This window comes from Oryzias latipes, chromosome 7, assembly GCF_002234675.1.
Source record: "Oryzias latipes chromosome 7, ASM223467v1".
Classification (NCBI taxonomy): domain Eukaryota; kingdom Metazoa; phylum Chordata; class Actinopteri; order Beloniformes; family Adrianichthyidae; genus Oryzias; species Oryzias latipes.
In genome coordinates this window covers 818020-843054 of record NC_019865.2, presented here as the reverse complement: position 1 = coordinate 843054, position 25035 = coordinate 818020, and the positions used below count along the sequence as shown (strand labels likewise).

At 48.6% G+C, this 25035-nt stretch overlaps 1 protein-coding gene across 5 annotated transcripts; it reads left to right on the top strand.

Annotated features, from left to right (window-relative positions):
- Positions 1-640: 640 nt before the first annotated feature.
- On the top strand, positions 641-24104 carry mib2 (mindbomb E3 ubiquitin protein ligase 2). Of its 5 annotated transcripts, XM_011476648.3 has the most exons (20): positions 641-806; positions 2738-2829; positions 6812-7210; positions 7564-7735; positions 13568-13674; positions 14237-14431; positions 14504-14646; positions 14776-14883; positions 14966-15070; positions 15411-15573; positions 16025-16158; positions 16678-16826; positions 16977-17133; positions 17507-17661; positions 19555-19681; positions 19755-20015; positions 21161-21339; positions 21406-21599; positions 21697-21762; positions 21979-24104. In XM_011476648.3, the coding sequence occupies exons 3-20, from the start codon at positions 6988-6990 to the stop codon at positions 22218-22220; spliced, it is 2880 nt and encodes a 959-aa protein (XP_011474950.1). In that variant the 5' UTR covers positions 641-806; positions 2738-2829; positions 6812-6987; the 3' UTR covers positions 22221-24104. The 5 variants fall into 5 exon arrangements, with proteins under 5 accessions (XP_011474950.1, XP_020560042.1, XP_023812057.1 ...); XM_020704383.2 differs by lacking the exon at positions 2738-2829; XM_023956289.1 differs by lacking the exon at positions 6812-7210.
- The last annotated feature ends 931 nt before the right edge of the window (positions 24105-25035 follow it).

Sequence of the window (25035 nt, the reverse complement as noted above, 5' to 3'; positions counted from 1 at the left end):
GATCTCATTGACAACGAGAAAAGAGGGGTATGATTAGAAAATGTGGATTTATGAATGTTCCATTTGCATGAGAAAGAGATTAATGATGTATAACTGTTCTTTTTAATGAGATGGAGTAGGGTGAGGCCAAACAGTACATGTTCTCAGCACAGGCGGAAGTTTGAGTCTATGTGGGCGGAATTGACGTTACAAACTTGAATTAGACCAGAGTTTTAGTGGAAAGAGGACATGACCAAAATAAATCTACAGCATCTTTTGGCTGTTTTTGACAAAAAGATGCGGTTACATCAATGTATTTTTTTAATCTTTGCAGGTATAGTCTGGATGGGTAGAATTTATGTATTAATTTAAATGAGATTTCTTTCACTTTATTGTCTCTGTTATTCATTTCTTCGCTGTCAGCATTTTCACGTTTACATCTCTCCATTTTTGTTTTAAATGCTGTGATTTTCTGAAAGAGATTTGCCTTGATCTACTTTAATTTAATGTTTAAAGGCTTCATAAAGATACGACTATAATATTATAGTGTATGATTTCCCACTGTTTCATAACTCGAAGAGGAGCTTCGATAAATGTCATTTTTGCGACTCCGTGCCACGAGCGCTTTGAAACAATCCGAGCGTAACGTGAACGCAGCATGAGCAGTGACGCAATGCATGGGCGTGTTGTCATGGCTGTGTGCAGCAGAACCTTTCAGCCTCGTAAATGCTCGTTTTTTTAGGTAAGGCAAACATGTCAGCGCGCGTGGCAGACACAAACATGGAGTGTCATCTTCCCACGGAGTGAACGCCGTGGACGAAGAGCCGGTGAGTTTCTGCTCCACGCCACGGCAGGTTGGGTCTCACGGCCAAACACTAGTTAGCTAGCTAGCGTAGCGGCAGCCTGGGAGCAGCTAGCGCCCGGACGGAGCAGCTGTCTGTCAGCCCGCCGAAAGCTGCCAGGAGGCTGACCCCGCGCGCCCGCGTCCGCGAGCTGTCCTCCAGCCGCGCGCGGCCGCGAGGGTCCCTGCGTTCCGCTCCAGCAGCAAACACGACCACCGTCGGTCTGGCGGCCAGAGCGACGGTGGTAATCCGTTACACCCGCGTTACTCCCAAAGCAGGGTAACGAAAGAATTGGAGTGAAAACGGAATCTGCGGGAACTGAAGTAGTCGAGTACTGAAGAACAGTCGGAATGAAAAACCGAGCCATCGTTGATCATGTCTAGAATCAGGCAGACACGCGAACGTTTCCCGGTTTGTCTAGAACCGCCGATTGTCTGAAGGCTTTATGGATGTTCTGGTTCCTCAGACCAGTTCCCCTTCAGACCAGAATGAGCTTGTCAGACGTGAAGAACCTGGATGAACGCTCTCCTTCCTTCACAGCTGCTTTCGGACCCACCTATATGTTTGTTAGATGTATTTGTAGAAACCCCACAGTCATGAGTGGAACCAGCTGGAGGAAAACTCTGATGCTCCATATGGTTCAGGTCCGAGTCTAAAACACCTACACCAGCTCAGCGGGCTTGTGGTAGAGTGTCTGCCCCGTGACCTGGAAGGTCATGAGTTCAGACCAAAGACCCTAAAAATGGTCCCCAGTGCCTCCCTGAGTACCCACTCAGCAGTGTTGAGCTGTGTCTGCAGCTCACCCCCCAGGGGAGGGGGCTGCTGCGGAGAACACATGTCCCACATGTAGGAGTGTGACAGATAACGGGACTTTAACTTTAACACGTTTATGGATCCTTTGATTCCTTAATGTAAACCAATCGGTTGTGATTCCAACATCAGGTTTTCTGGTGGATTTCTCGCCGCTGTCTCCAGCGCTTGCACTTGCTTGCTCCATTGGAGGGAAAATCCTTACAGACGTAAAAAGGAGAACACACTGGGAGCGTCCTCCTTCAGGAGGAGTCCTAAAGGCAGATGATGGTTCCTCTCTCTGCCTTCATCAGATAAACACCTCAAAAATCCTGATCCCTCTGAAGCCTCGCAGGTTTGCTCAAAGCGGCGCCTTCCTGCTGCATGTGGCCGGCTGATGCAGGTGCACACACCTGCACCGGCCTCCGCTCATCCTCAGCAGGAGGTCCAGCACAGATACCAGGCTTTCAAAGCAGACTGGCTTCGCATCAGCTGAATGACCGATAACCATAAATGCTGTTTACAGGAAGTGAAACGGCTCTTCCAGCTGTCGCATTCTGACCTAAAACAGGAAGCTGAACTTTTCACCCTCTGGTGTGGCTGTGGAAGGACGCCGTTCATGAACCAGACTCTTCACCCTTTCTGTCAGAACATTAAAACAAAACAAAAACAACTGAAATTAGTGACAGGAAGAGAGAAACTGAAGGACACGAAGGGTCCGAAGGCCGCCGCCCCTCAAGAAGGATGTGCAGACGAGCAGATCACTGACAGCGGCGTGACGGCCAGCAGTCGTCTGAAGTGACTGCAGACGGTGAACAGAACTCGGGAAGCACAGGGACGGCCAAACCATGAAAGACACCCAGACCAAGCTGATGGCGGTGAAACGAAAGCGACCGACGGCGCCGACCGGGAGAAGAAAATCAGACGCTTGTAGATTTTCATAAAAGTCCTATTCTGTGGATTATAAAACATCTAATCTGATTGAAACGTTTTGTAATCTGAGAACATTTTTCTGACAATTTTTGCCTGGACCTTTGATTTACCTGAACGTCCTACAGATAATTAGTTGAAACCTTTAAGTCATGTTTACCTAAATGTGCGGTTCTAATCCTGGTCTTTCTGTCCAGATTGAGGGCGTGATCCGATGCCAAGCGTGACCCGGATCTCGCTGACTTTTCATGTGGAGGAGAAGGATCTGCTGACGTCTCCTCTGGCTGAGGTGTGCATCTCTTTTGTCAGAGCTCTTACTTTGAAATGTGAACTTCCTGTTCCACCAATCAGAGCTTCAGTTTGATCAGATTAAATGTAAACAGTTCTTCATCCTCGTCATGCTGGTGTTCATTTCATAACATCTTTTATTGTGACGCCAGAAGCTTTGTTTTCATGGTTTGGTTTGTTCTCCATTGAAGCTCCATAAGAACGGCGCCGCTGTCAGATCGCCGTTCACGCTGAGCTGCAGTCATGAGGCCCTCCTTAGGTTTGCTTCCCACTCTGACCTAGTGTCCTTGAGCAGCGCCCCGAACCCCACACCCCGTGTGTGAATGCATGAGTGGATCTGCGAGGCGCGGCGTTGCCGTGGGGCAGACTTGAGCGAGGCGGAGGTGTTATCTGCTGGGGGGGCGTCAAAGGCTCCTCCTGAACGTCGCTCTGTCCTCACGGCTGATGGGGTTTGATGAAGTGCTGGTCTCAGTGTCAGACTGAGCAGAGGATGAAAAGCTCCTCTCATGGCTGAAGAACGGCACATCTGTCTGACGGAGAACACTGACTCGTTTGTTGGCGGGATGACGGACGGCGGGAATGAGCCTCGTTTAATCCGGGGTGAGCGGGCCGTGAGCTGCATATGTGTTGTTTGGAAAACGCGTGGTCGATGTCCTCTGCCCGGGGGGGGGGGGCACCAAAGTGATCTCCAGCCCCCCTCACCGTGTCCTGATCCAGAAGAATTCTCACCGCCATGCAGAAATGTTGCAGCAGCATGGGGGGCACGCGGACCCCCCAGGGCTGGAGCCTGCAGGCAGAGCCCGCTGGCCTGTTTACACCAACGTCAGGACGCGGCGAGCTCGCCGTGGCGCGTCCTTCCTCTGCTGCATGGTGGTAATCCCTGCTGACACACCACAGAGGAACAAATGCTGCATCCTCTCGCTACAGGACGCCGCTCCGCTGTCAGTGTGCATCCAGCATCCCAACGCCTGTTTTCCCGGACCCCCCACCCCTGGGTTCACTGTTGGAGAGCAGCACAGAGGGGCTTCAGCTTTTCCCTCCTTCAGATCAGAAAGGTTTTTATTTTTAGCACAGCTTGAAGCTGCTGGAGAGCGTCTGAGTAGTGGAGAGGTTGGAGCTGCTTCCTCTGATTCATGTTGTGATCGGTTTCTGTGTTCATCTCCATAGCAACAGGTAAACCGCCCAATCAGACCAGCCGCTTTCCCACTCCCTGCAGCTGCAGGAAGCTGTTTGCATGCCTTTTAATATTTGTTAATTTTTCATCCTGTTTTAAAGAGACCTTTATGCGACCTCTTTAGAAAAGACTGCGGGGTCACCTCGCTCCTCGCTCAGAGGCGGCGCCTCCTCATCAAACATGCCGGTGAGCCCGTGTTGTGGTCAGGCGTGTTTGGCGTGTTTTATACTCTCTCATCTCTGGGACAGACATGGGGATCACATGACCGCGGGACTCGGCAGACTTCACTCTGAATCTTTTTCATGTTTGAGTCTTTGTGACACAAAACAACGCTAAGGATATAAATAAAGTTTTATTTGAAGAGTTTCTATAATTGAGCAACTATTGCTTTTGATGTGACGTTTGATGGAACCTTTTTGGAACCGGTACCACAGCGAAGAACTCATCACACCTTCCAGCTGTTGAGGTTCTGTTGCTAAGTTTGAGCGGTTCGATGAGAGAACATTTCCCACAATGCTCTTCTTCCTGATACGTTTGCCTGAAGCACAGTCCACTCAGAAGATTGGCTCTCTGCTTGTTTGTTTTTCCCTGGGGGGGGGGGGGGGGGGGGGGGGATAAAACCAGTTTGTTCCAAAGCTAAGCCCAAAGTTCACAGTTAACCAAATAGTGCATTTGGACTGGGGGAGGTCCACTTCCCTGCTGGGGGGCTTCAGGTTCTTTTGCCCCTGAACTGCAGAGATTAGCAGAAGTGAGCTGTGGGGACAAACAGGAAAAGAGCTGCTGGCATGTTCAAGAGTGGGCTGAGGACCATGGGGAGTGAGTACACGCATGTTCTTCTTCCCAGGAAGACCCGGCGCTGCTTTAGGGCAGAACCGGGTCTGGTTTAAGGGAGAACCGGGTCTGCTTAATGGCAGAACCAGTTCTATCCAAGAGCAGAACCGGGTCTGGTTTAGGACAGAACCGGGTCTGCTTTAAGGGAGAACCGGCACATTCCCAAATGATCCAGGAAACTTCCAGAAACCTCCACCCTCCTCTCAAGCTCCATCATCAGAGAGCAAACCATCTTTGAACGCGGTCCAGAAGAACCATGACGTTCTGTGGACCCGGGGGGGGGGGTGGGCACGCGTGCAGGAATCTGCATGTTTGATGAAGGTTTAGCAAGTCTTCATCATCCAGAGGAGTCTGCACCGACCTGCTGCAGAGATTTCATCTGTTTGGAGTAAAATAAAAGTTAAAATAACTTCAGAATATTCTGGAAAAAGTCTTCCTTAAAAAAGAGACAAGGACCAAAAAAACGGATCCAGACGGGATCCAGTTTCATCCTCTGAAGACCAAGAGCAGAAGAAGGAACGGTACCGCAGCAGCAAAAGCTGAGTCTTTTTCCTGAATCGTTGGTTTTCCACACTAAAGTTTAACAAAACTTTTGTTACGGGGACTGACTTTATTTTCTACCATTACAAGTTGGAATTGATGGGAAATTCTAGAACCCAATTAAAGCTGTTTATAATGGCCCCCCATGGTGTGTTCAGGTGAATGACCATTTACCTGACTGGTTACGGCGTAAAGCAGGGAGGTGTCCCGTCTCCTACATTATTTGCCATTTTTATTAACAGTTTGCTAGATGAAGTTAAAGGAGCAAATGTTGGTGTTGATGTGGGGGATTTAAAGAGTCTATACTGCTGTACGCTGATGACATAGTGCTTCTATCAGGAAAAGAAACAGATCTTCAGATTATGTTAAATCAGGTTTTTATGTGGTGGACTAAGATGAGAATGAAGATAAAATGTAAACAAACCCAAGTTATTTATTTCAGCAGTAAGTGTCATCTGCTAACACGTTTTTAAATTTTGTTTTGGTTTAGCAACTTTATCCTTAGTTAAAACCTATAAAATCCCTGGGACTTATTTCAGATGAACATCTTGCATGAAGGAATCAGTGTCAGAGTCAGCGGGACGAGCCTGAGGAGCTGTGGTAAATAAAACCACAAGCCACCCGTTTCTGCGGGCGGAGCGCCGTGATCCCGTCTGTTTGCCCTCTGCTGCAGACCGCCACGACCCAGCAGAGCGAGGGTCATCTCCTGCACAAAAACACAGAGCCATGTCCACTAGAGAGACCTGACCTGCATCACAGCTGCTGCTACAGCCACACCTGTTGTCTCTAATCCAACTGTGTCTAGTTAATATTTGAATGTGTCCAAATCTGCATGAATCTACCGGTAAATCTGTTTTTGCTCACAGACAGGAAATGCCTCGCTTTCCTGTTCCTCTCATGTTTCTGAAGCCTTTTCCTCGTCGGCTGGCTTTCAAACAGAACCGCGTTCAGAAATACGGCTTTTGAAAACGAGTCTCACAGAAACATCTGGGTGGAGGGCAGCACTGAGGACGTGCTGAGGACATGAGCGTGTTTCTGGGGGGTCGGGGCATGATCAGTGCAGCCGGGCAGAGCGGCCCACTCCAGCTGCTCTCCAGAAGTGTGCCGTGATGCTCGGCAGCCCTCCACCAGCAGGGAAAAAGGAATTCCACTGCGATCCCACGCCGCCAAACACTGATATTGCAGTTTGCCTGTTGGCCAGATGTGGGGGTGAATCCTGAGGGGTTCACGCGTTTGCTCATGGAAAGCGGGGCAGGGTATCAGAGGGTCCCGCCTTCTTTCTTCATCACTTTGTGGTCTTTATTCATCTTCAGCACCAGCAGCAGTGAGGGGGGGGGGTGTTCAGGGACTCATCTTCATGCTGATACACATCAGATGAACTCTGGGCTGATGATGAAACAGCTTTTTTCACCGCATGGCTCCAAACGTGTCTCCGCAGTAACCCCCGATCTGTTCCCGGAAACCACCCTGCTGCCGTCTCTGCCCGCCATTCCCTCGCCACGAACCAGCTCTGCGGCCCAGCAGCTGCGGCGGCGCAGAAGCAGCGTAGGGTACGCCGCCTCCAAGCCCCTCCCCCTGGGCTCGGCCTGCAGGAGAGGCCCCCATAGGGGCAGCATGGAGGTGGGCATGCGCGTTGTGCGTGGCCTGGACTGGAAGTGGGGTAACCAAGACGACGGGGAGGGGCACGTGGGCACGGTGGTGGAGATCGGTCGACAAGGCAGCACCACCACCCCGGATAAGACGGTGGTGGTCCAGTGGGATAGCGGCACACGGACCAATTACCGGACCGGGTACCAGGGCGCCTTTGACCTGCTGCTCTATGACAACGCTCAGATCGGTAAGCATCCTGACCGGAAGAGACGTGCTTCTGAATTCAAATGTCTTTTAAAGGGTTTGAAGTTCATTCTATGCTGCTGCACCACCCAGGCTCATGAAATGTACATCGTCAGTTTGTTCTGCAGAAAATATACTCGATGTTTCTCCTTGTGAACAGAAAGAGAAAGGGTTCAAAGGTCGTTGTGGTCTCTGAGTGATGGTGCAGCCCTGCAGATGTTTTCTGAGAACATGATGCTGCAGGCGTCAGCCGCCGTCCTTCGTGTCCTTCGGTTCCAAAAGTTACGGATTCATAAATTCAGTGGAGAAAACAGAAGGTTTACTAAACGCCTCTGCTCTTGTTTCTGCTCTTCGTAGGGGTGCGACACTCCAACATCATATGTGACAGCTGTAAGAAGCACGGCATCATGGGAATGCGATGGAAGTGCAAAGTGTGCTTCGACTACGACCTGTGCACCCAGTGTTACATGAACAACAAGCATGACCTCAGCCATCCTTTCGAGCGCTACGAAACCGCACACTCGCAGCCGTGAGTAATGCGTGGGGGCAGCGGCAGGGATTTGGGGGCAGTTGGGGCAAAAGTCATCCGAATGCCACAGAGTTTAAACATACTTTAAGAAGTTACTTAAGTACATTTTGGAAAGACTTATTTTATTGCCTCACTGTGATAAGAATGTGCAAACATTTCTGATTGTTATTTGTCTGTTTGTCTTTATACTAAAATCCCTAATAATGTAGTTATAGTGAAAATAAGCCTTTAGAAGACATTTATAGGACATTACTTAGCATTTGTAGATGATTTGTGATGCCTTACAAGTGTTAATAAATTACTCTTAAGTAATTAATTCATATAAATAGTGGATTCATTGTTTGGCAGCTCCTCCTCTTGTCATTGTGAGTCATTGATAAACATATCAAGAGGGTCTTTGTTACTAGTTGTTGTATGACACCTGCTTAATGCTAATAAATGACTAATAAAATTCTAATTAACTCCTAAATCTCTCAAAAATCCTAATACATGTCTTATAAATGTTTTTAAAAGCCTAATAAGTTTTCACAAATGTAGTAAAAGCTAGTAAATGTCTTATGAAGGCTTGTAAACACATTACTAATGCTTTTTATGTCTAATAACTAGATTATTAAGGAATCTTTTTATAAAGTGTTACCGTTTTCTCTTGCCTAAGTCAGGTTGAAAGTGTAACCGGGTTCAATGCAGGACTTTGCGAGACAGTTGGTCTGAGTTGTTTATTTGTTAGTAGTTGACTCATATTGAACCAGCAGGTGATGAACGGTGTCTTTGGTTCTGCAGCGTTCCCTGGTTTAATGACCCGTGAAAGGTGAAACACGAGAACACGGATGTCTGAAGGCAGTAAAACTCCTCACTGCAAACTTTACCCGCTTTTTCTCAGACATGAACATTTTCACACTTTTCTCTCTTGGTTAAACGCTGAACAATAAGTTAAGATGAACACATTCTGTTCAGAAGACGCAGGAGATTGATTGACAAGGTCTACAGCCAATCAGGATGGAATAAAAGAAAAGCATGCAGAATTGCAGAAAAAATCCTTTGCTTAACAGCAAAAGATAAACAGAGAAGAAGCAGTTTGTTGCAGCTTTCTATCTGCTGCAGAACCTTTGACTGGATTCCCTCACAGTCCTTTCATTCTGTGTTTCTGAAGTCTCATTGCTGTAGTAGAGTAACACCAGGATGAACCTCTGCTAATATGTGAGGTAAACACAAGAGTCTTGAGCCACATTGGAAGGATCAACTCTAATCACAGGTTTCTAATCCCGTCTGCTAAATACACTACAGAGCTCCCAGCACAACAACAGCGGCGTCACCTCCATTAGACCCCGCCCACGTATGGAAGCTCTGCTCGTTAGTGCCGCAGTTTAATTAGCCAAAGGGGCAGATCTGTTTCGCCGCAGCTTTCGTAACCACACGGTTCGGTCAGGCAGACCTCAAGTGTTTGGCGACTCCAAGTTTCCAGAGCAACTGGAGCGAGCTCCTCCTTTAGATCCGCTCTGCTGCAACAATTCACAGCGAGGCTCCGAATGCCCGAGGCGCCGTCTGAATGTCAGCTGTTCCCGTTTTAACGCGGTGATACGGATGACCCAGATTCCTCGGTAGTTCCATGTGGAGCCGGTCCAGCTCGCCGCTGTGGTTCCTCTGGCCGGCTGTCCAGTGAAGGTCGCTCAGAGCTGAAGGAAGCACATTAGATCAAATTTCCAGGATGAGTCTCAAGGGAATTTATGGAGCAAGCAAAAGAACTGACCTGTGTTCACATCACAGAACTACATGGATCAGTGTCAACACATTTAGTTTGTTCCTCTTGCTGTTTAGTTTAAATCCAAACTAAGGCTGCTCAATATGAAGAAAACCTGCAATTTGTGATGTCAGTGATCAATATTGAGATGACTATAAAACGTGTGACACATGGACAAAAAGCAAAACATCTAAATACATCATTTCCATTTCACTGCAACATTTAAAAAAGAAAAAAGAGTCAACATAACTTAAATGAGGAGGCGAGCATCGGACACCAAAGGGCTCCCTCCGATTGGTCAAATGCATACATGGATTTTTTTATTCATTAAATACTTTAAGCTGCCATAAGACTGTTTTAGCACATTTAAGGTAACCATGTGTCGCAATTTTCTCCGACTCCTGCCATATGCGTGTTGCACAACGGTTTCTTTTAAAGGAAGCAGATTCCTGACGTCTCTCCATTGTTGGCGAGGAACCAGGAGGACGCCGTCACGTTAGACTGGCTCCGCCTACTGACTTCCTTAAAGAGGAAGCGGTCTGAAATGTCGGGTCTTGGACACACCAGGGTTCTTCTCGGGCCACACTGACCCACAGAGAACATCCAGACCGCCAAACGGCACGAGTGTGGCTGAACGTGCTGAAACTCCAGAGTAGAGAGAAGAAAATAGTCACATTTGATGAAGCCAGAACCCATCCAGAACCCTCAGTTGTCTGGAAGGTTGTGTTGCAACCCTGCAGTATTAGGAAGCTGCTCAGAACAAAGTCGGTTGGTTTTCTTTTTCTGTTCCGTGCATTTTGGCACGTAGCCACGTAGCTTCATTGTAAATCTTCTGCGCCGTTAAAATCTGATGCTTTGTTTACATCAGAAATGGTTTCTGTTTGGTTCCGGGTCCCTTCATTGGTAGATAAAGGCTGTGACATCATGGCGTGTTGTTGTAAGCTTCCTCCCAAACATTGTGTGATACTTGAGCTGCATAAACTGTTCCATTGTGCATTACATCAGAATTAACCGGATTAGCATGCTAGCCGTCTCAGATTAGCATTGCAGCCTCCTGGAAAGGAGTTATTAGATTATGGCGTCAGATCCTGGACACATGCAGGAAGTCTATTTGCAGAATTCAGCTGGTGCCTGTGTTCATGTTGTGTCATACGTGTTGTTCATGTTGTGTAGGAGTTCACGCTTGATCAGTACGTTTATTTTCTTTAGTAACCGTTTCACAATGTTTACCTCTGATGTAACATCCAGAGTCAGGTCAGGGTTGTGTGTGTTGTTCATGTGTGTATCTATGCATGTTTGTGTGGGTGTGTTTTTTGTGTCGGTGTGTTTGTGTGTGCATGTGTCCACATGTATCCTCAGTGACCTGCAGTGACCTCTGCTCGCCTGTACCTGTGTTGACGTCAGTCTCAGAATCAGGGGTCACTGCTGCTCTGGTTTACCACATGCATAGACGGTGTGGCGCTCCAGCGGAGGATTTGGAGCACGAACAGGACCGGTGGTCATTCACCTGACCGTGTCTCTGAGCGAGCAGCCGGACTCAGGAGAACCGTGTCTTTGGGTCAGTGTGTGAGCTAACGGAGTTGAATGAACAGTCCTGAGAAAGCGTGGAAACCATCCTGCGGATTCATGTTTCCAGTGGTGTCCAGACAGAATAAAGGCGAATGTTATTCCCACATGTTTACGTTCAGCCAAGATGCAGATTGCAGCTTTGACCGCATGGATTTGAACTGCAACCACGGCTAAATGTTGTTGTTAGCACGTACTAGCTTAACCCTAACCCTTCTTCCAGGTCAGTGCTGCCAACAATACAAGCACGGATTAAAAAAGTGATGAGCAAACAAGCACCTAATAATAATCATTCCAATGATAAAATCACGTTTAGAAGATCAGCTGCTCTTTGCTGCAGCTTGTTTGTTTACAATAGAAAGTCAATATTTCTTCTTCTGCAGTGGTTTCCGGTATTTTAGAGACTTCTGCACGTGTCACAATGATGCATTCTGACCTAAAGTGTGGCGTATGGAAACCTTTGTAAAGATCAGATAAGGTTTTTCTGGGCCCGGTTCAATTCTGATCCCGTCTTTCATCCCATCAGAGAGATTTTGCACATGTAGAGAACTCAGTCATTTGTTGTGTTGTCTTCTGCAGCGGTCACACACTTTTGTTTTGACACACGTTGTGTCTTTTTTGAGTCTTATGTTGTCGCTGAGATCCGGTGATGTTGTCGTGGTTTTAAACTTTGTAGCCTCCCTTGTCGTGATGCAGCAGCAGCAGCAGCAGTGAGGCAAACTCAGATTAAAGAAATCATGTTTGTCACTTAAAGACGGCTCATCCGGACCGATGACGCACAGCCAACAACCAGGCCTGAAAACTCTGAGGTTTCATCCTGAACAAAGGATGAGACCATCATCAGAGGGTCTGGGCCGTCTCCCAAGGAGGGGCCGTGATGCTCCCTCAGAAGACACGGAACGTTCTCCTCCAGGTCTGACCTCCTTTCATTCCGAATGATTGGAGGAGGGAGTTTGAAGAATTCCCAGCCGGTGCCGCCTCCTCCGTATTGTGAGGAAACATCTGTCAGAGGAGCTTCAGGTGATCCGTATGTGTGCAGCTCTCTAATCGGCTCTGCCCTCACAAACATGCCCCACCTGCTGGGGGAGTCTCGGCCTAATCCTTTTCTTGAGCCGCCCCCCACCCTCGTCCTCCACCTGCAGTCACGGCGAACGTGCATTTAAGCTGCTGCCCTGCAACTTTCTAGAGTTTGTTTTGTCTGCTGGATGGGACTAAAGTTGTCCACCAGCGGCGTTTCTGCTCACGGTCTAAGATAAATGTAAAAAGAGAGAAGAGTCTCCTATTGCTGATCGGTCAGAGTTTCTACTGTCGTCACAAAATGAGACAAAACCCTTCGTAGTCTTACATTCTCAGACAATTCAGCTAAAAAAGGTTTCATTTCCTTTTCCCAAACTGGTTTAGTTTGATAAATCCAATTTTCATGTAACAATTTATTAATATGTTTGTTAAAAAAAACAAATAATTCTAAAAACTCACTTTTTCCCTAAAAAAAAAAGTATATTCTCCAGGGGAAGCTTATTTTGATTGAATATTTAGTTTGTACCCAGCGGAGCGTTGAAGCTGAGGCCTGAACAGAACCTGTTGGTTCTGTGTTGGAGTCAAAGAGGAAAAGGGTTTGACTCTTGACCTCTGCTGCGTCGCTGTGGGCGGGAGGGGTTTTATGTCCGTACCATGTCTGCGAGCGCGGCTCACATTTGGTTGATCAGGATTAGAAATCTGGATCCCTGAGAAGAAAAGCTGCTATAAGAAACTTAACCTAAAACTCCGAGGTCAAGTTTCTCTTTACAGGCAGCTGTCGTATCGGAATACATTTGTCGTAAGAGCAGGATCTTCCATTGACGCTGTAGACGAGCACCTCTCCCTGAGAGCCTTTTGATCGCTCTGCTGTCCAGGATTAGGCTCAAAGCTGTGCTCAGACACTCTCCATTCTGAGCACAGACCTCAGTCCGCCTCTGACTGGCTTCTCCTGCTGCTGCAGCTGCCAAGAACCCCAAACCACGGCCAGAGAAAGCAGAGCGCTCGGCAGGTGGGGGCAGCGTTAAGATCTCTGTCAGGAGTTTTTGGGAGGTTCTTCTCTTCTCCTCTCTGGATGTGAAACGATGCTTCGGGTTCTTTTAAACTGCTGTTGGGTTGAGATGGATTCTGGAGCTTGATCTCGTCCAAAATTATGGGAATTGGCAGCTCTTTTGCACCACGATCAGATCAAATTTTCACCATCAGGTATGTCGGATCTGAGTGTACAGGTAACGCTGCAGGTCAGGTGACGGCTTTTAACCTTAGATTTGATCACGTCTGATGAGTTTCCCTTTTGGTTATTGCGTAATGTGGACTATCGCTAAAGCCGGAGTTCTTTTCTACTGTGGACAGAGAAACTGGTCCCTACACCCTCATGTCCCATCAACAGTCAGAGAGGTTATCAGACCGACACGTTTTGTTCGCGTTAAGGCAGAAAAACGCCGTTTAGATGCTCAGGATGTTGCAGAACAGAAGGGCCTGTGCTTCAGCGTGTCCTCCTGCTGTCATTGCAGAGTGAGCCTGACACCGAGGCAGAACCTCCCACGGATCATCCTGAAAGGAATCTTCCAGGGCGTGAAGGTGGTTCGGGGACCCGACTGGGACTGGGGGAACCAGGACGGTGAGTGGCGTGCTGGGCTCCGCTGACCCGTTTCTGAGGAGGGTGAAACCGTGCTTTCCCGTCTGCGGCGCCTCGCAGTCTGTTGATGTTTGTGTCCTCGCTGATCCCTGTTTGGTAACTGTGTTCTCTGCTGGGAAAGTGTCTGCATTCTCCATGTAAACATGGCCATTAATCTTCAGGAGAAAAGAGTTTCTGACCTCACAGGCTGTTTGGAAAACATCTGCTTTCTCCATTCTGCTGCAGACATGGAGCTGAATGCTCCGTAGAAATGTTTTATTTCAGAAGTGAATGAGTCAAAATGTCCTTCTGTTGTCTTAGAAGATGCGGGGTTTGGTGAAACTCCACAGAGTTTGTGTTTTTGGAGGTGGGACTTCCTGGTGCTCTCATTGACTTTCATTAGAAACCCAACGGTTCCAGTCATTTCTGACTCCGGATTCTCTGCCATGTTAGTTTAGTGAACCGTGTTTTTAGCGTGCTGATCGGCCTCCTCGCCCTCCAAACTCATGCTCCGTTGTTTCCTGCGTATGTGTGTCCTCGGTTCTGTGCTCTCACCTGCGTTTAGGCGGGGAGGGGAAGGTTGGGAAGGTAGTGGACATTCGAGGCTGGGACACAGAGTCTGGTCGCAGCGTTGCAAGCGTCACCTGGTCTAATGGCACCACAAACGTCTACCGCATGGGCCACAAGGGCAAGGTAGACCTGAAGTACGTGTCGGATGGTCAAGGAGGCTTCTACTACAAAGATCACCTCCCTAAGCTGGGTAAGAGGATGCTGCTCCTCAGCTTTCATCATGGAAAGCGTCAGAGTTGACTCCTTGATGTTTGTCCTTCAGGAGAGCATGCAGAGCTGCAGCGGCAGGAAAGTGCCGACGGCCATTCCTTCCAGCAAGGCGACAAAGTCAAGTGTCTGTTAGAGGTGGACATCCTGCGACAGATGCAGGAGGGCCACGGGGGGTGGAACCCCAAGATGGCAGAGGTATCAAACCAGAAACAGGAAAACAATTTCAGAACTGCAGGAGCCAAAGTGTCTGCTGGTGATGGCTCTGCAGAGACGGGATGTTCCTCAGAGGTCCAGTGGTGCTGAACGGTGCCGTTTGTGTTTCAGTACATCTGCCGGATCGGGACGGTTCACAGAATCACCGACCGAGGAGATGTCCGAGTTCAGTACAGCAACAACATCCGGTGGACTTTCCATCCCGGGGCTCTCACCAAGGTAAGCAGAGGCTGAGAAGCAAAAGCAGACGCTGCAGGTGAAGCTTTAGGACGAAACGTCTGTGCAAATCTGTGCTCTCCAGGTGAACACCTTTGGAGTGGGTGAGCTGGTCAGAGTGCTGGACGAGGTGGAGACCGTGAAGAGGCTGCAGGCTGGCCATGGAGAGTGGACGGACAGCATGACGCCTGTACGCTGCTCTGCAACCCATAACAGCCTCTCATGAATGCAAAGTCTGAACGCTCACAGTTTGCTTGAATTACTTTGTAACTCGTGAACACGACTGTGAATCTTAACTTTGAGGAGTTTCCTCTTTTCTGATTTTTGTAGAAAATTGCACATAGAATGCTTTTTATTGTGAGATCTACCTTTATTGTAGTCCTGACTCCAGCCTCTAACCACCCAGGGGTCTGATGCCGACTCACTGACCAACGTTCCTTCATATAATCATGAAGAGACTCGGCTGGACTTTAGGCGTTTGTCCCGGAACCCAAGGGGAACGTTGAAAGTCTTGCTCCTCGTTTCTGTAGGTTCTTGGCCAGGTTGGGAAGGTGTTGAAAGTGTATGCAGATGGTGACCTGCGGGTGGCTTTCGGAGGCCAGACGTGGACGTTTAACCCGGCGTGCCTCTCCGCTCAGCCTGTGGACGTGGACGCCAATCTAATGACGACAGAGAACCCCAACGAATCTGGAAGTAAGGCCTCTGGGACCAGCGCCCCCCGCCTGAACGCTGCAGCTCCTTCTCCTCATCCTCTCTTGCCTGCGTTTGCCTTCATGCATGCCTCTCGCACCCATCAGCCTTTTCTCTCCTTTGTGAGAACATTTCCTTCCCAGCATGCCCTGCGGCAGCACGCTGAAGCGAAGGCTTCTGCTGCTGCTCAGCTGACGGTTGTCATGATTCAGAGGTTTGCAGCAGCCTTGCAATCATGACTGTGTATGTGGAGGGGTGGGCACTCAGGGGGGCACATTGCAGTGCATGGTGGGACATTTTGACTCATTCATGTGGTTTCCGCTCAGCCGAGTTTTGATCATTTCTCTCTCAGCAGCTGTGAAAGAAAAATGTAAAAGCTTAAAAAAACATTCTTTTTGTTTTTGCCCTCTTATCCATCCCACCCCCCTGCTCCGCCCCCTCCCTACCTGTCCAGGTACGGTCATTTCCGTGCTGGAGAAGCTGCTGTCCCAGTCCACGGAGCAGGACAACCCCTGCCGGCTGGTCATCGAGGCCGCGCACGGCAGCGCCGTCAAAGTGAGGGAGCTGGTGCAGAAGCATCCCGACAAGGTTGGTGCTCCCCCCCAAACACTCAGGGTCCCAGACAGATGGAAGGGGGGGTCATTAAAGCCAAGACCAGCTCCATCCAGAGATAAGATCTGTTAGAAAAGAGGATTTCAGCTTCTGCGTTCTTCAGGAAATTCTGACTTTCTGCCGCTTTGGCAACAAATGTATGAGAATCAGGTGATAAATTTAAGGATGTAGCTTAACAACAACAGTTATAGAGTGAAATTCTCAATGACAAACACGTGACAGACAGCTGTCTGTCATCTCTGAAGGCTCCTGAACTGCAGGTCTTTCCCTCTGAAGATCCCTCTGAGCATGAATGTTATTGTTAAAGAATGACATCATGTAGGATCTCCGGTAATCCCGCCTGGTCGTCTGTGGCCTGCCTGCTTACCGGGATTACAGCTGACGCGCGAATGCTGCTGTTCATGCACAGATTATTTTGGAGCAGTCTGTGCCGAGCTCTGTTGGGGGTCCGCGTCACTTCTGAGGAACCCTCATCCGTGTCTGCGCTCCCCGCAGGTGGACATCAAGAACCAGGGGAAGACTGCGCTGCAGGTCGCCGCTCACCAGGGCCACATGGAGGTGGTGAAGGCCCTGCTGCAGGCCAACTGCTCCGTGGAGGTCAAGGATGAAGACGGAGACACGGCGCTGCACTACGCTGCCTTCGGGTGAGGACAGCTTCTTGTCAGAACAGTACTTTCAAAGACGAGCAGGTCACAAGGGATTATGGGAAAAGTCCCCGACTCCTGACATTGTTTAGGAAATCGGTGAAAATGTGGTGATTTGATCTGAACCTGTTTGGACTTCTCCTGCCTCAGGAACCAGGCGGAGATCGCGCGGCTGCTGTTGAGCAAGGGGGCCAACGTCAACCTCCTGAACAACTCCATGTGCACGGCGCTTCACATCGCCGTCAACAAGGGCTTCACGGACGTGGTGCGAGTGCTGACCGAACACTCGGCGGACGTCAACCTACAGGTGCAGCTTTGAGTCTGTTTCATTGCTCACGCTCCCCCCAACCACATGACCGTCTACCTGCTTTAGCAGCGGCGTCCTCCTGGTCTACATTGAGTTAGCGAATGCGACTCCAAGCTACCGAATAAAAGCAGTGGAAGCTCCTTTAAGCTGTCTCTGTGCACAGATGTGTTTGTGATCACAAAAACATGGTCCCTGAATCCCCCAGCTAACTGCTTTACTTCTGCTCCAGTAACGAGCTTGCTCAGCTAAACCACGGCCCCCTTCAGTCTGGTTTCAGTCCCAAAGTCCCGCTCAACCCGCCGGTTAGACAGCGTCTTAGTGAGAGGCTGCTGCGTTTTCTGAATGTTTGTTCTGTCCAATCTGCTTCTGTCAGGACTCGTACGGAGACACTCCGCTTCACGACGCCATCGCTAAAGACTTCCGCTCCATCATCGAGATGCTGGTGGTGGTGCCCAGCATCGACTTCACGCAGCAGAACCACCGAGGCTTCAACCTGCTGCACCACGCCGCTCTGAAAGGAAACAAGCTGTGAGTCTCCACACAAACCTCTGATGAGGGCAGACGAGTCCAGACTTTTTCCACGCCTGCTGTTTCTGTGAATGTGGAGGTTCATTCTGCGTGATAACGCTCATGGAGATAAGCCCCCGCCCCCCCAAACACAGTCCACATCAGTGTTTGTTTTGTCCTATGAATTGTTCCCAGACGTCTCACATGGGAATTCCGGGATTCCCAGCCTCGGTGTTCCCGCCGGTTCCTCCTGGAGAGGTTCTGTTTACGTCAGCTGTGTGGAACCGCATCTCCTCACACAAACTGAAACTCACAGCAGGAATGCATTAGTACTTTGGAATCTGTGAATATGGCTGAATGTTAAATCTGCAAATGCTTTCCACAGATATTTTCTAGTTCAGGATTAAGAGATTTAGACTTTCCAGGAACTTCTAAATCTGGAAATATTGACTTGGCTAAAAAGAGAGTGAGTTTTTAGGAATGAATCCACTCTGGCTGCTGTAATGCTACCTTAACAAGTTCTGGGAGGTCCGTTTCACCGTTGGCACTTCCTGGTTGAATCGGTCCTTAAGGATTTATTGGTGATGTGGGGATTTCTAACCGGCACTACAGAATGAAGCTGGACCTTCATGTAAAAGCAGCAAATGATTCCTGCAGCACCCAAATGTTGTGAAATAAACATGGAAAACAGCTCAAACCTAAAAAACTGCTGAACATCTTTACTGATCTTCATTTAAAGGAAGAGCTGCTAAATTCCTTTCAGCCTCGTGTTAATCTGCTGGATTACAGTCTGGAACTCGTAGACTCCTGTGGTTTAGACTCCTGCACCACAGACTGCAGGCTCATGGTCTGCTTCTGGGTATCAACATATTTGGACCCAGAGTTGATCCCCAAACACGGAACAATCAGAGCCCAGTTTGGGCAGAAAGGCTCTGTTGGGGAACCCAGATCAGCTCAAGCGGGTCTGGGTTCGTTTCCAATCGGTCTGAGCTTCGGTTTGCTCTGGGATTCCTCGGCCTGAAAACAATCCGTCCTCGGAGCGGAACCACTGGGCCACAGCAGCCACTGACTAGGACGGCAGGAAGCAATGAGCCGCGGACGAATAAAGCAACGATTGTGGTGTCAGCAAACAGAATCTAACGGTTGTTTGAACGTTTATTTCAACACGGCTGAAAACGCGGCTTCCATGCTTTTCTGTGTCTCGTTACGCGACACGTCAAGTGCTGCTGTGACGTCATCCTAAAAACGACCTTATAGCTTCCTTTAACAGAATTCTCTTAGAGCAACGCCATAACCCCCCCACGACTCACTAAAGTGTGGTCCCATCAATTCAGACTCATTAAAACAACTTTGAACCAGGCACACATCACTTCTCACTGTTTTCCCGGTGATCTGTATGTCAGAAACACTCATCGGCGCACCTTCTCCGCCGTCAGTAACCGCCCTGCGGTCTCCACTGGACCAAGGAAGCGAATAAAACGTGTTGAGCCTGATGTTGATACAGATGTTCAAAACTTGTGAGCGAAATTTAAAATTGGAATGAACTAAAAGCACAGGACTTCCATCATTTCTTTCTCTAGTTGCTTTGCCCCGCCCTCGTTAATTCCTGACCAATGAGTGAAGAGATCTTTAGTCACATGGTTTTGTTTACAAGCTTTACTCCGGAACAGGAAAGTTCCTTTGACGGCAGTCTGAATACAGACCAAGCGCACGGTTCAGGACTGGATCCGGACCAAGCGGTTTTCCGGGTCTGAATACTCGTTAAGATCCAAAGGGGGACAAAGTTTCTGCATGGGTTTTAGGTGGTTTTAATGCTGTGTGGTGGAACAGTGTTAACTGAAAACCACCTATCGTCTTGTAGTCTATAGATTAGATTTCAAACTCATTCCGACTGATGCTTCTGCTGGTCTGCAGGGCCACAGAGAAGATCCTGGCCCGGGCGCGACAGCTGGTGGACGTCAAAAAGGACGACGGCTTCTCTGCGCTCCATTTGGCCGCTCTGAACAACCACAGAGATGTGGCTGAAGTCCTGGTCAAGGAGGTGAGCGGTGGAGGACGGGGGGCACCTCCTCCCTGCCGGGCTCCTCTCTGGACCTTAACGTCTGCTCCTGCAGGGCCGATGTGACATCAACGTCCGCAACAACCGCAACCAGACGGCGCTGCAGCTGGCCGTGACGCAGGGCCACACGGAGCTGGTGCAGCTGCTGGTGGACGAGGGCGCCGACGTCAACATGGAGGACGAGGACGGAGACACCGCCATGCACGTGGCCCTGCTCCGCCCACAGCTGGCTAACGTCATGCTGAGCCCCGCCGTGGGAACCGGCGCCACCGAGGACAACAGCGAGGGCTGTTCGCCCACGACGCTCCACGGCAGGGTGAGGGCTGATTCCGGGGGGGTCAGGATTTGGATTTGATAAAGCTGGGAGGGGGGATTACAGTGGCCTTAAAGGTTTAAATACGGCGGATAAAAATAACCGTAGAGAAGGCAAAGACAGAAATAGACGGTGAAGCTGTTATTGTTAAACAGAAGGTCAGATTTAGCAGGTAAAGCCTCATGTGAACCGGAACCAGGTGAAGTCAGGACAACGCTTGAGGAGCAGACGGGGAGCTGTGGAGGTCTTTGGTTCAAAGGCTGGCAGTGAATTCAGAGGAGGTCCTTCATGATGGAGATGCTTCCCAAAGGAGGAGACTCGCATGAATCTGCCTTTCTTTCAGCAGATTCATACAAACATTATTATTTCAACCTGATTTAAACAGCAGTTCAGCTCAGGAGAAACTGTCCTTATGAGGGTCTGAACCAGAGGTCTACAACATTTAACCCGTCCTTCGTGTCTCTATGCTAAGGAAATTTTAAAGAAAGCGTAAATGTGTAGTTTTGATTCATTTGTTTTAGTTTAATGTAGTCGTGTTTGTTTTGATGTCAAAATGATAGAGAAGGTTTCATCTACTGTTCAATGGTTGTAGTGTTAGAATTAAAGCAAATGTTCTTATCTTCTGCTGCTCTTACTTTAAAACCATTTTTTAAACCAACATTTTCCTGTTTATATTAAATGGCAGAAGGATGATGATGCATCACAGTCATTACAATGGTCATAACTTTCTTCCATCTTAAATTCCAGTAACTCGGCTGCAGCAGGAGGATCTTTTCTGACACTGGATGTATTTTATTTTGAAAGGAACTTCTTTGTGCTGCAGTAAAAAAAAACATTTTTTTATATATAGAACAATATTAAACTGTTTACTATTTAACATCTTTATTTTCTGGATGCATGAATGGCCCTAAAAAATAAATGAACAGTGCAGGGATGGGTTCAGGTCTGTAAAATACTGGACCGAATGGCTCCTTCAGGGTTAAAGGTCGCAGACGGCTGGACTAAAGGGAACGTCTTCACACTCTTATCTAGTGTGTGTGTTTTTGGGGGGGGGGGGGTCTTCATGACTTCACTCTGTAAAACACGTCTCCTCCTGATCGTCGTTCTTCCTCTGAACCGTCTCCTCCTGTCTCCACGTGCATCTGCAGCTAAGCTCCTCGGGTCTTCTGGGAAACGGCGAGCTGAGCGTGGGCACCGCCATCGCCTGCTTTCTGGCGCAGGAAGGCGCCGACATCAACTACGCCAACCACAAGGGCAAGAGTCCTCTGGACCTGCTGGCGGACAGCGGCGCGCTGCAGCTCATCAAGAGCTTCTCTGAGAAGCACAGGTAGGAGCGCCGCCGCAGCCAGGTGATGAGCATCACTCGTTTCTTACGAAGGGCGCCGTTTTCCAGGTTGCAGCGCCTGCAGGCCATCACGTGTGGGCAGGGCCTGAGCAGCGCCAGCCTGCGGCGGGTCCACACCACCCCCAATACCATGACCAACCTGGTTCTTCCCACACCGCCCGGGCCCAGCGAATGCCTCATCTGCTCCGAGCTGGCTCTCCTGGTCCTCTTCTGCCCCTGCCAGCACAGCGTGGCCTGTGAAGGTGGGGGGGGGCGTCCCTGAGAATCATGCAGTCGTGCAAACAAACAGGACGTCAGCTGTTTGCTGTTCTAAGCTCTGCATTGTTTTGTTCTGAACAGAATGTGCTCACCGCATGAAGAAGTGCATTAAGTGTCAGGTCACGATAACCAAGAAGATCCGGCAAGGTGAGAAGAACCTTTTAGTTCTGGGTTCCTGGGAAGGAATGTTGTGTAAGGCCGTCTGGGCCGCAGGTTTTCTATAAATATTTCCTCAGTAAGTCCGTCCTGACCTTGTCTTCAGTGTTGTAATCAGCTTTCTGTTATCTGTGTCGGCGCAGCAGCAGGCCGCTCTCCTCTGGCCTGTAGTTCCCAGAACGCGGCTAATGTTGACTCTCTCCGCAGACCAAACAGAGGTGGACTGCAGCCCCGGGACGGAGAACTCCGAGCAGCACAACCTGCTGGAGCAGCTGCAGTCCCGCTACCGGCAGATGGAGGAGCGCATCACCTGCCCCATCTGCATCGACAACCACATCAAGCTGGTCTTCCAGTGCGGACACGCCTCCTGCATCGAATGCAGCGCCGCCCTCAAAACCTGCCCCATCTGCCGGCAGACCATCCGCGAGCGCATCCAGCTGTTTGTCTGAGCCTGCTCCTCAGTGGGGGGTGGGGGGCTGAGCCTCATTCTCACCCCCGGAGGAGGAGCTGGTGGGGGGGGAAGCTTTGTTCCATCACATTTAGTTTGGGTGTCCTGGAACTGATGGCTTTAAAGGCCCTTCCAGCCGGACGGGTGATTCTTACCCGAGCCTGAAGGCGTCAGAGGAAAGCGGCGCCGCGGGTGAGGAGGGCCGAAGAGGGTCCCTCACGCCCTCCTCTGCTGACTCCGCCCAGGCCCCATTTCCCGTCGGATCGTTGCTGCTTGAAAGTCTGTTACCCATCATCCTCTGCGGCTTTCCGGCCTCTTCTGTTTACGCGGCGGCGGCTGCACAGAGGTCGTCGTCTTCTCCTCAGATTGTGAATTGCGTTTGCTCTGTTTTGTATCGACCTCTTTATAATCAGTGTTACTCTGCAGAGAGCTGCTATAGGTAAAGGCTCTCCATGTAGTCCCCAACCACCTGTCTGTATGCAAAGGGGAAAACACACTATATATGCATGAGAGTATGCATATGCTAAAGCTAACGTGTTCTTGCGAGTGTTTGTCACGTCTGTGGTTTTTGATGCACCTTTTCGCTCATGTGTGGACGCTGCTTCGCTGGTCTCGTTTTGGCTCCGTCTGCTTGGCAAAAACGTCTCGTTCCTGCTGGAGTTCACCCCACTGTCCTCTTCTCAGGGTATCGGATCATTTGAAGCACTTGGGATATCCGTAAATGTTTCAGGAGCTCCTCCCCCCTCCCAGACCGCCTCCTGCTCTGGATCTGTGCGATTAGAGGAGCGCCCCCCCAGGAGACAGAATGTGAACCAGCAGCGAGAGCTCCAGCAGACGAAGCACGACTTCAAACATCTGTGATGAGGTGAAACACAAAGAAGCACCGGTGGCCTCTGCCGCCCCGAGTGCTGCTGGCACAGAGAGTCGGCCCGGACCGTCACTACAGCGGAGGAGGTCAGAGACGCCCCTCGCCGTGTTTTTGGACAGGAAAAGCCTTCATTTGACGTCCTCCTCATCCTCTCCAGTGTTTTGCTGTGTTCCCTTTAAGGGCTTATGCATATAAGAAAAACAAATTATTTATATCTTAATTTAATTTGATCTACTTCCAGGTGTTGGAGGTTTTTCTGTTTTGGATCTTTGTGTTCCCAGATTTTGGGAGAGCCAATGTTAAAAGTGTACATGTGAATGTTGGGGTCTCTGCCTTTTTATGTTTAAAAAAAAAAGATGTGAAGGTGGAAGCTAGACAGACCAAGTTAAACTAAAGGTTTACTCTGCAAAGAACTTTTTCATCAGTGCCAAAAAGCATCAGGGTGTGCGTGAGTGCCCAAACCTGTGGACACGCCCACCTCTGCGTCTAGAGAGGACTGAACTGTTCCGGCGTGGGACGGAGAGCAGAGCCTGCGTTTGGTTTCCTCACAGTCGGGAGTTTTATTTCAGCACATTTTTATTTAGCTAATGTTGTTGGCATTGTAGCTTCAGCAGTATTCCCAAGTCCTGTGTGGTTTGGAGCTTTTTACTACTATATATTTATATATATATAGAAATATTCAGACAACTGAGGGACGCATTTCTTACAGAAGTTTGAGCATTTAAGGATTGCCCAACAGTCTTCTAAGTGAAGAGTTTTCCAGACAATGGCAATAATGTGTTTTTTTTTACTAAATGAAAAAGGTTTTTGTTTGTTTGCTGTTACTTTGTCCTTTCAGAGGTTTGCTGTGAGAGCAGAAAAACACAAAAAATCAATCTGAAGATGAGGCGTGTTACTGATGGGTGTTTGTACAGTTCAGCTCATGTCGGCCTTACTGTCTATTCCTTCCCTGTTGATGTTTTTCAGTTGTATTCTGTACAAAAATATTTTGCAATAAAACAGAACTGTTTTTATAAAGACGTGAGAGCGATTCAACCTCCATCAAAACGGGGAACAACTCTGCATGAGGAGAAAGACCGTATTTATGACATGTTTTACCGTCTGAAACAGAAAATCCTCATCGTAGACTTTATGGGACAGTCGTCACCTCTGTCTGCTGTTTGAAATGATCGCAGACCAGTCACAGCTTCAGGATGAGAGTTACAGAAAGTACAGTTGGAGGCTGCTTTGGTTTGGATTAGTGGGGTAAAACCTGTGCAGTTATGGAAGCATTTCTGTAGAATAATTCAAAATAAAAGTCGATACCTGAAATGCTTTTTCATTTTCAAAATAAAGCTGCTTTTGTTGACTCAAAGTTAAAAAGAATAATCGATCCGCCAAACATCTTTTTCTTCAAGACCGCTCATTCTGTCAATTAAAATGATAAAGAAAATGGAATTTGACATTTCATTTTCATCACCCCCCTCCCTCTAGGAAATGAATAATGTGACACTTATCACACAATAGATGTGAAAACGAAAATGCAATGAAATGCCAAATTCGAATATCTTTAAAAAAATTTATTAAGTGACAGGATGAGCGGTCTTAAAGAAAAAGAGGTTTGGAGGATCGATTTTTCTTTTTAACTTTGATTCAACAAAAGCAGCTTTATTTTGAAAATGAAAAAGCACTTCTGGTATAGACTTTTATTTTGAATTATTCTACAGAAATGCTTCCATATGCAGTATTCTAAAGCAGTGTTTTTCAACCAGTGTGCCGCGGCACACTATTGTGCCGTGAGAAATTGCCCTCATTAACTGATCTAAAAGCAATTACCATCTCCAGGAAATCAGTCTTTGTTCATCCAAACAGGCCCTGATAAAACACTGAGAAGTTAAGAATATGAAATGTCATAAAATTATTTTTTCTTTGTGTTTATTTGATTCTATTAAAGACATTTTGATAACAA